A 10,703-nucleotide genomic window follows, 5' to 3' on the forward strand; every position below is an offset into this window, starting at 1 on the left:
TTGCAGGTTCTCCTGTCCACCATCACCTGAACTGGGCGCCTGGGGGAGGCCCAGGGCGTGTGAATCAGATCGCATAGTTTGAGGGATTAAAACCAGTCAGCGAAAGGAGTGAGCAGCAGTTCTGACATCAGTTCTGACAGGCTCCTTCCTGGGAAGAAGAGTTGCCCAGCCGCTCCTTTCGGTGGAGCAGAGATCTCCGCTCACCTGCCCTCCTTGGGAGTGTTCCTCCCGCAGCCTTAAGGCAGGCACGCCTGCCTTCCTGTTGGCTTGATGACCTGGACCTCCCCTCTGGGCAGTGCAGGAAAGGACTTCTTCGCACCGTGCAAAACCAACCGTGCAATCCTAGGAACGTCTACTCAGAAGTAAGCCGCACTGAGCTCAATGGGGCTTGCTCCCAGGTAAGGGTGTCTATAGGGTGGCATCAAGTGATGTGTGGTGATGGCTGCTGGCTCAGAGGGTCTTCAAAGCGTGTCCGTCTGGAGGAGAGGTTTCTTGATCGCTGTTGGTCATGTTGGCTAAATTGAGCCTCCATGTCCAAGAGCAGTATGGGACTGAACACCACAGTGGGAGAGGGTGCTTCTCTTCCAACCCCTCTTCTCAGCTTCCTGGCAGCAACAGCTTGCTCATGGGGTGGGGGAGACGAGGCTGAAGGGGACCCACCTTGGCTGGACTCGGCAGGCCTCTTCTGTTGTCTCTGGGTGGCAGTTGCAAACCATCTGTAGGCTGACTGGGACTGTTACACGCGCACCACAGCGGCTTTTCTCATTGCGTTTTGGCGATTGGAAATCCCAGGCTGCCGTGGGCTCTTCGTAGCAGCATTTTCAGACCTTGGAAGCAGGCACGATCCAGCCCAAGTGTGAAAGGGCTTTTCTTCCTGTTGTGTCACCTGCTCTTTGGAGACGACTGCTTCAGGAATCCACGGGAACCCCCAAAGCCTGGGGGTATTTTGCTGCCTTGTCTTGCTGAGCCAGGCCTTTGTCCGGAGGGTTTGGTGATCTTGTTGCGTCTCTTCTTATTTTTGCCTATCCGTTTGCCAGTTTTTTAATGCTTGCGTTTTGATTCTGGTTTCAAGCCCAAACCTTCCCTCCCTTACCCTAAGTACTGTTTAAAGAGAGACAGTATAAAGAGAAGTTGTGGTGTCGTGATCGGAGTGTTGGATGAGGACCCAAGTTCAAGTATCCACCCAGCCATGAAGCTCCCTGAGTGCTGTTGTTGAGCCAGTTCACCGTCTCTCAGCTCCAGGGTTGTGACGAAGGTGCTACTGGAGGCCATGCTCTCCGAGTTAATTGGGAGGTTGGATAGAAATCTCAGCTACATTCATTAAGAGGGATTTCTGAGTGCTCGGATTGAGTTGATGATCTGCAGTCCTCCTGGAAGACTCCTTGCCCTGGGCTGCTGGTCCAGGCTTGCCCAGGTGCAGAGCTGGTGCTCTAGCTTGTGTCCAAACGGCCATTCCTGAAAATGATTCCGCTGTGCTTGGTGCCGACTACGTGACGGGAGATCAGAGGACAAACCAAAACAGCCTCCCCCCCCCGTACTACCAAATATGGATCTGAGACACAGATCGCCTCGGGGGCAGAGTCTTCATGCGCTGTGTCTCGTGGCTGAGTTTCCCGGCAAAAGTCCACAAAGAAGCAAATCCCGAGGTCAGCGGGTTGGCCTCTGGATGCCCTGCTGGGAACTGGCCTTTGTGGGCTCGGAGACTGATTTCCCTTCTCTCTCCCCTCCCTGCCCTGAAGGGTCTTTTGCATCTGGTGCTGTGAATGGCCCCGCAGTCTCTGAAAGTGATGCTTGGAATTTTTGGGCAGCCAGAGCGGCCCACGCCTTCTTGGCCAAACAATGCCTACTCAGAAGCGGCTCTTGTTTCTTTCCAGGACTCGAGTTGTGGCTGTCTCTGCAAAGGGCAGTCCCCTGACCAGGCTTGCAGGGCCTGCTCTGCTCCACCATTGTCAGCAGTGCTGGGCTCCCACAGAACTTTCCTTGACCAGCTCAGAGGCGTCGTGGCCGAGTACCCGCTGTGGTGATTCCGTCCCCGTGCCTTCATTTCCACTGTCCGATCCAGCTTTCCTTGCTTCCTGCCTCCAGCACTGAAGGAGCTACTGTGTTATCTCCTGGCCCCAGCCTGGCAGCGTCCCTGCAAGGGGCTGAGGAGCAGGATGGCTTTGGGGTGTCTGTTTGCACGCATGATTTATGCGTGACTTTCCAGTGAAGTGGAGGACTCCTATTGATCGGTGTCCTAGGCAGTCTTGCTGGGGGAGCGAGTCCAAAGAACCATTCTGCATCTGCTGCTTGTCTGTTTTGTGGGCTCACGTTCTGGTGCTTTCTCTTTAAACATGTACCATTTAAATAATGCCCAGAGCTGGGCGTTCTGCCTGTGTAGAAAGGTATTGGAGCACCACCTGCTCCAATGCCAGAACCAGTCCTGGGTTTCATAGCAACCAAGCTGCCTGCCTGTGTAGCTCTGAAGCTTGCCTCCTTCTTTTCCAGTGTCAACAGAAAATAACAGGGCTTCTTTTTACCCAAATAGGCAGAGCCAATTCGCTGACAAACAGGCCTGCGCGATCCTCTCTGCCCCTGAACCTGTGCCCAGCGAGGAAGTGTGAGCAGTGAAATTAAACATGATGCAGGCTTCCTGGAGGCTGTTTCATTCTCTTGGCAAGCAGTGCAGAGTTTGCAGGGATTTAGGGGGAAAAAAATTCCCGTCGCTCATCCGTCAATGTGACGCTTTGTAATCTGGTGAGGTCCGGCGAACGCAGGGCTCTCTTTGGAGTCTGGAGGCTCAAGGGTGCATTTTTGTGATAACGCAGGATTCTGCTACTGCCTTCCCAGAGCCCAGGAGGGAACACAGAACAAGCCTGTGGGAGGGGAATGAGCTGAGGAGCTTCAGCTGGTTCCCCCTTCTTTTGAAAGGCCCTCTTTCATCAGGATATGTCAGGGCAAGGGCTTTTTCGAGCCAGGATGTCGCGGGGGGAGCTCAGGGTTCCGTCACGGTCATCATCAAGAGGCTTGTAGATTTCTCTCCTCTCCTTCGCGGAGAGTCTGGCCGGCCTTTTCTCCTCCTCCGTTTGTCTTGCCAAACACTGTTCTGCAGCAGCAGGATGTGACTTGAACCATTCCTGGTTATGAACCTTTCTGGTCTCGCTGATCTCTGCCTGTCTTTTGGGCCGGCGCGATGCTTCTGCTGCTCCTCAAAACCCCTTCTGAAGCAGTACGTATGGGACCCCTTCCCTCATTCCTCCCCCTCCAAACCTTGCAGAGCTTTTCTTGAATTGGTGCAACTTTGCCTCCTTTTTCAGAGTGAAATCTTGGGGTTTCTCAAACTTTCACCTGAGACTGGGGTACCGGAAGTCTACAAATGTTGGGTTTCTTTTGGGGCGTTGTTACCAAGATGGACAGTGCTTGCTTTTGGAGGAAATACCGGCAAAGCAAGCCTAGTCTCTGTGAATGTCATCTTGGGGCAAGACTCAGAGGGGGAAAAAGCTTGCAGTTAGCGTGTGTGGCAGAAGGGTGTGTACTTTGTTATAAAACTGTGCATGGGATAGATAGGAGTGGATAGAAGGATGTTGTTTTCCCTCTTGTAGACCACGAGAACCAGGGGACATCCAGTAAAACTGACTGGCAGGAGAGTCAGAACAGACAAAAGAAAATATTTCTTTTCTCGGTGTGTCATTAATCTGTGGAACTCCTTGACACAGGATGTGGGGGTGACACCTGATGCCTTTAAAAGGGAATTGGACAGATTGTGGGAGGAAAAGTCCATCACTGGTTACAAGCCATGACAAGTATACACAATCTCCTGGTTTTGGAAGTAGACTGTCTTTGAAATGCCATGTGTGGCAAGGGGATGCAGGTCTCTTGTTGTCTTGTGGGCTCCGTGGGGCATCTGGTGGGCCACTGAGAAATACAGGAAGCTGGACAAGATGTGCCTTTGGCCTGATCCAGCAGGGCTCTTGTGTTCTGATGTATTTGTGCCAATTGTTGAGTTGCTGTCATCTCTGGGGCGGTCGGAAAGGGGAACAGTGTGGAGGTCTGGGAAGGCTCTGCCTCGTGCATGGGGTTGCCCCCAAAGTCCGGGAAGCCCATGTCAACTATGGTGAGCATTTCTCTCTATCAAAAAGCTCTTTGAGGCGACTTGAGCTCCTTTGTTTCCTTCGATGATCTGCGGCCACAGAATTGAGCAATCGTCTGCGGACTTCCCTTTCATTCAGCCTGGCTGTGGGATGATCTCACTGATGCTTGATAATAATGCTGCGTTCAAGCCTTGTGGTCAACTGGCAATTTCCCCCTCTTTTTCATAAACAGGAATTATGTGTCGCTGTTGTTAGAATGGCAGGAAACATTGGAGCGATTGCCCATCGGGCACAGGAGTTAATGGGGAAGAGGGGAATCTTCGCCTATTTCCATGACTTCAGACATGTTCTTTAAAGTCAACATACAATCTTGGGTCAATCCATCTCATTGCGTGTTGACCAGCGAGCTTCCCGTATGTCACTTTCATCCTGCGGATGTCATGAGCTCACCTCCTGTATATCCTTTCTATTGATCAGTTTAAAAGCGCTTTGATCAACATGTAGTTGTCTTTTTGGACTGGTTAAGCACCCAGTCCATTCCAACTGTGCCATCGGGGTGCACGCTGCATTCTGTAGTGGGGGGGGTCGCAATCATGGAGGCCTCCTCAATGTAAGGGAACATTGGTTCCCTTACCTTGGGACTGCTTTGGTGCTGGAAAGTTGGAAAGGATTGGGACCTTTGTATATATACTTGTTGCAAGGACTTAAGAAGGGAACATGACTCCCATGGGATATCTTTCTCATCTCCAGTATTGATCTTTCTCATCTCCAGTGGGGGGGCTGTCAATGCCTCCCAGCCTCCACATGGTCTGTTCAGTGAGCCTTCGTCTGTGCTTCCAGGCTCTCAAGCGACTCTTGGAGAAGAGCTCTTTGCTAACGTTGAACCTCAGTCAAGTGTTGGGTTTTGGCCTGGGTTCGAATCTCATCTGAGTAGCAAAGTGGGTGCTAGTCCAGCTTTAATAGGGAGGGCCTTCTCAAACAGGGCACCCCCTCACCAAGGTGGTCCTCAAATCATCACTCACCTGGCCTCAAATAGCAGAGGATGGGTGGGTGGAGGGGAAAGGCCTCTGGAAATGTTCTTTAAATGGGTAACTAGAAAGTGGCAGGTGGGAGACTCACCACCTACAGTTAAAGTGCTTGAAGATCAGCTTGAACTCAGGATGTTGGTCGACACAGGTGTGTCTCAGGCAGCTCTCCGGAAAGTGCAGGATTGTGGGTGTATATTTTTCACAACATGGGGTAGAAGGGACTCGTCAGCCTGGGAAGGCAGCTCATCTGAGAGAAGGAGAACTCTGATCCCAAACCTCCACTGCCTTGTGGCTACATCCAGTTATGGAAAAGGCTTCAGGAGTCAACCTCGAGGCAAAACCCGGAGCCGGAGTCCCTGAGGCAGTTCATGGCTGAACACAGTCACGTTCTGGCAACTGCGACGCCGCTGGAACCAACCGTATTGGCTTCTGCCTTTCCATTGGACCATTTCAGCGACGTGGAGAGGGGGGATTTGCTGCATGGGTAACAGCCTATCCTCCATACCTGCTTTACCCAGGCTTCGCGCACTGGAGAGGACACTCTGTTCCAGAACCACCATTCAGAGCGTGACACCATAGTCTTCCGAGACTGAAGGATGCCAACGTCATTTTTCACAAGCAGCTGTTGCTGAGCAGTTGCACAGAAGGGTCACTTCCTCTGCTGTAAAAACAATTCCCAAACCAGCCGAATGTGTCACCCTGTTGGAAAATTACACTGAATGTGTCTTATGGAAGCCTTTAAAATTGCCTGCTCGCAGGGGGATGTTCTCCAGCACTTCGTCACTCTTCTTGAGCCTGGGACTTTCCTGCCGGGTTTCAGGGTGTGTCAGCTGAAGCCAGAGCCAAGCCCTCTGGTCACTGTATTCCTGGCCCGAGATTTACAGAAACTTTGAAAGCATGACAGACCCACTTTTTCCCAGAGGGGAGACCCAGGATTTGTGTGTGGGGAGGTGACATTTAAAACCTTTCCAGTGTTTGCTTTTCAGCGCACCACTTACTTGCTTTGCATCCTTTCGACTGAGGAGGAAGCACATGGAAAATATGTGCTGCCCTTGGTTTATTTTGCATGCCTCTGAATCAAGCTGGAAAAATGAATCCAGGTTAAACCCAGAAACGCGTACTTTTCCAATCCTCCACCGCCAGATGGCACAGGCCTGAGTGCAGCCTGGCATGGGCTTTTCCTGGGATGTGGTGATGTTTCCATAAAGGGCAAACACACTGCGCATGTCCACCTTGGATAGTGTCATTTTGCCACCCCCAAAATCTTGCTGTCCGCTCTGTGTGCCTGACCCCACCATCTCCTATTTGTGTTCCAGCTTGAGCGAGAGCTTTTTCATGGTCAAAGGTGCTGCGTTATTCCTCCAGCAAGGAAACAGCCCGCAAGGCCCACGGAGTCTGCCTCATCCTCACAAACATGCAGGTGAGCATCTTGGTGAAACAAGATTCTTGGCCACTTAAATATAACACACACATATAGTGGGCCCTCAGTATCTGTGGGGGATCCATTCTGCGGACACCAAATTCCGTGGATAATGAAATTGGAGGTGCTGTACTGCAGCGCAATTAATAATAGTACAGGTATTTCTATACCGCCTTTCTTGGTCCTCAGATTTCTCCTCGGACTTTATTCAAGGCGGTTTACATAGGCAGGCAATTTAAATCCCCGTAGGGATTTTTACAATTTGAAAGAAGGTTTCTGTCTTTCAAGAAACCACAACGTTCAGGTGTTTCCTTCTTGATCTGGTCGCACATTCTGGCCTCCATCCTCCCACGCTCAGAGCAGATGGAATAGCTCGGCTCAGCTTGTCAGCTGCTTCAAGGTCGCACGGTGCCGGTGGCCTCGAACTGGCGACCTTCGGATGTTATGTTCAGGCAAATGGAGGCTCAACCCTCTAGACCAGACCTCCTGCCAGTTAGTTACCTAGGGGCTGCACGACTCTCTGGAGGTCGCCCGTGGCCTTCCGGCCTCTTCAGAAGACTCCTGAACATGCCTATGCGTCCAGTAGGTCCTCTGAGGCCCTCCAGCTGCAGGCTTGGAACCCACAGACATTCAAATTCACGGATGCCGAGCTGCAATAAGGAGCGCCCACCGTGCTGGTCAAAAATGAAAGTTGCTTGTTGTGTTTGCACCCCCCTGTCAGTTAAGCAGGACTTGCTTGATGTTCTCATGCAGTCCTCAAGTGCCTGTAAAGTCCCTTCTGACTATCTCTGCAAATGGACTGCTGTGATATGTAGGAAGACAGGAATATGACATGTTTGTTTAACGGGTCCTGCTTGGGACCTGTCATGGGCCCCAAAACCACCCTGAGTGACAGCCAAGCTTGCCCGTGACTCTTGGAAGAGGTTTGGGATGACCTCTTCAGACTCCCCAGTGAGTTGCTCTGGGGCCCATTTCATTGCCTCTTTCAGGCAATGGATTTAGAGCAAACTCTTAATGTGTTCACCACTTTTCCAAAGAGATACATGAGCCATGTTGAACACCCACGACCAATGCAGTGGGGAATAATATGAATGGGGTTTGATGCACTCTTATCTTGTGGAATATCCTGCAGCTTGGAGAACTGGGCAAGAGGTGCATTAATGTCAATTTTTTCCCCCGCAGGTGATTTGCCCCAACACCTCCAGGTGATGATCAACCTCCTTCGCTGTGAAGACAGAATCAAGCTGGTAAGAAGACCTGTCCCATTTCCAACTCCCCTACTCTTGAGCAACCACCTTCTTGCTAGGGGTTAGGTTTTTCTGTAGTAAACACTCATTCCGACAAGGAGTTTGCTCAAGAGTGCATTTATCTACAAGCTGATGTCGTCGTCGTTGTCGTCCCCTCCTCGGTCATATGAGAAACGGCCCAGGGCAGCTTCCAGAAGGTGTTTTAAAATGGCAAGCCAGAATCAACCCACAAGAAGCAGGCAGGAAGAAGCGGGTAGCAGATATGGACATGCAAGGAGCTGAGCAAATCCATTCGACTGACCAGCAGGCCACAGGCTTGTCAACGCGAGAAGGTCTTCAGTTTGCCCCAAAGTGTCTGTGGGGAGGGAGCAAGGCTTAGCTGCTGGAACAGAGAGTTTGAACAGTTGCAGCCTGCAGGTCTTATAAGTCCTGGAAGGAAAAAGTTAACAGCTTAAAAAAATGTATTGCCCCATTAACTGGGGTTGCCTTTAGTTGGTTTTTATTTTTATTTTTCACATTTTTATACTGCCATTCCTCCAAGCAGCTCAGGCCGGTGTACACAGCTGCTCCCCTCCTTTTGTCCTCACAGCAATCCTGTGAGGTAGGTAAGGCTGAGAGAGAGTGACTGGCCCAAGATCACCCAGGAAGCTTCATGGCTGAGGGGGGATTTGAACCTGGATCTGCCAGGTCTAAGTGCACCTCCCAAACTGCTAAACCACCCTGGTTGGCAACCTTCAGTCTGGAAAGACTATGGTAGAAGCCTACATCACCTGGTATTCCCAGGCGGTCTCCCATCCAAGTACTAACCAGGCCTGACCCTGCTTAGCTTCCAAGATCAGACAAGATCGGGAGATAGTGTTCAGTATAGGGAGATGGTTGGCAACGTTCAGTCTGGAAAGACTATGGTAGAAGCCTACAGCACCTGGTATTCCCAGGCGGTCTCCCATCCAAGTACTAACCAGGCCTGACCCTGCTTAGCTTCCGAGATCATGATAGAAGCCTACAGCACCCGGTATTCCCAGGCGGTTTCCCATCCAAGTACTAACCAGGCCTGACCCTGCTTAGCTTCCGAGATCAGACGAGATCAGGAGATAGTGTTCAGTATAGGGAGATGGTTGGCAACCTTCAGTCTGGAAAGACTATGGTAGAAGCCTACAGCACCCGGTATTCCCTGGCAGTCTCCCATCCAAGTACCAACCAGGCCTGACCCTGCTTAGCTTCGGAGATCAGACAAGATAAGGCATCTGCAGGGTAACAGTTGCTCTTTTAAAAGCTTTAGCCTTTGTTCAGGCCAGTCTGGTGCATGGTTCCAAAGTGCCAGGCCTGTCAAGAAGCAACCCGGGGAAGAGGCTTGAAGGGGACGAGCACAGAACTATCGTAGAACTGAAGGTGGGTTTATCAGAGACTGTTGAGAAAAGAACTGAGCATTGAGCGCTTGTTTTGCTGGTCGTCAGGCGGTCCGTCTGGAGAGCGCGTGGACAGACCGAGTGCGGTACATGGTGGTCGTCTACAGCAGCGGGCGCCAAGATACGGAAGAGAACGTCCTCCTGGGAGTGGACTTTTCCAGCAAGGAGAGGTGAGTGTGGGGTGCTGTGGGCCTGCCGTGGGCTGGAGGGGCTAATGTTCCCTCTGGTTCCGAGACTGGGAGAGGCTTTAGCGAGGGCAAGCTCTGGAGCAGCTGGTAGGCTGTGCATGCAGGCCAGGAGTGGGCATGTGGTCCAGACCAGGCAGGGATCATGTTCCAGGACAGGAAGGAAGGGTCAGAGGCCAGGGTGCCACGCAGGGAAGGAGAGTAGGGGCTTAGGCAGAGTCTTCCCATCAGAGAAGAGCTGCTTGGACTGAGGTGCTGAGTGCAGAGCTTTGTAGGGTCTGCTGGACCAAGATTGGCCCTTGAGGGTCAGACAGGCTACTCTAGTAGCCTAGATCAGTGGCCTTCAACTTTTTTCATGCCACAACCCCCAAAATTAAATGAAATATGAGACTGGAGACCCACTGCTGCCCCCGCTTAACCCATTTCCCCTGACCCCTTTTGTCTTCACAACAACAGCAGCCTGCTTAGGTAGCAGTCTAAGAAGGGCTGGCTGTGGGGCAAGACAGCAAGAAGAGGCTGTTCAGATTTATCTCAAGGACTCGGTTTTTGTAAGGCGGCAGCAGTGTTAGATTGGATCCAAGCCCTCTCTCTTGCACAGACTTTGAAAGGTTGTCGCAGTCCCCCAAATGAGACTAGGGTTGCAACCCACAGATTGAAGGACACTTAAAGGAGAGCTCAATTTGCCAAGCTTTTTGGGGGGCCAGAATGCTGCAGGAATGCAGGACACAACAAAGATGTTAAAACAATTTTGAGCAGCAGGACCTGGGTTCTAATCTGTGCTTGGCCACAATGCTGACTAAGTGAACTTGGGCTGGTTGTTCTTTCTTAGCCTAACCCACCTCACAAGTCTGTTGTGTTGATAAAATACGAGGTGCCCTGGGCAGCTGGGAAAAGGGCACACGCTGCCACTCTCAGCTCTCTAGAGGAAGGCGGGAGAAAAACGAGATGAGCAGAAAGATACAGTCTCGTCCGTTGTGCCTTTGAACTCAGCGCATGTTCAGAGCCTGTCAGACTGAGTGTTGTTTTGCTTTCTCGGCAGCAAAAGCTGCACCATCGGGATGGTTCTGCGTCTGTGGAGTGACACGAAGATACATCTGGACGGGGATGGGTAAGAAATGAGAGCATTTCAGTGGCTGGGGAGGGAAGCAGAAATGGTGGGGGCACGTCTGGGGGGAGGACATAAGAACATAAGAACAGCCCCACTGGATCAGGCCATAGGCCCATCTAGTCCTGCTTCCTGTATCTCACAGCGGCCCACCAAATGCCCCAGGGAGCACACCAGATAACAAGAGACCTGCAAGGCTTCCTGGGAATTGTAGTTTAAGAACATAAGAACAGCCCCACTGG

The 10,703-nt window shown here is 51.6% G+C and overlaps 1 protein-coding gene and 1 pseudogene across 1 annotated transcript in view; one reads left to right on the forward strand and one right to left on the reverse strand.

Moving 5' to 3' along the window:
• The window catches only part of SSH1 (slingshot protein phosphatase 1), a 31,255-nt gene that overhangs the window by 5,548 nt on the left and 15,004 nt on the right, over positions 1–10,703 (forward strand). Inside the window, exons 3-6 of the mRNA XM_066609600.1 lie at positions 6,415–6,518; positions 7,701–7,765; positions 9,220–9,341; positions 10,396–10,464. Of these exons, the coding sequence (XP_066465697.1) occupies positions 6,415–6,518; positions 7,701–7,765; positions 9,220–9,341; positions 10,396–10,464 (360 nt within the window). The remainder of the gene's footprint in view (positions 1–6,414; positions 6,519–7,700; positions 7,766–9,219; positions 9,342–10,395; positions 10,465–10,703) is intronic.
• LOC136634867 (5S ribosomal RNA) lies at positions 8,763–8,885 on the reverse strand (annotated as a pseudogene).

The sequence above is a fragment of the Tiliqua scincoides genome, chromosome 14, assembly GCF_035046505.1.
Source record: "Tiliqua scincoides isolate rTilSci1 chromosome 14, rTilSci1.hap2, whole genome shotgun sequence".
Classification (NCBI taxonomy): Eukaryota; Metazoa; Chordata; class Lepidosauria; order Squamata; family Scincidae; genus Tiliqua; species Tiliqua scincoides.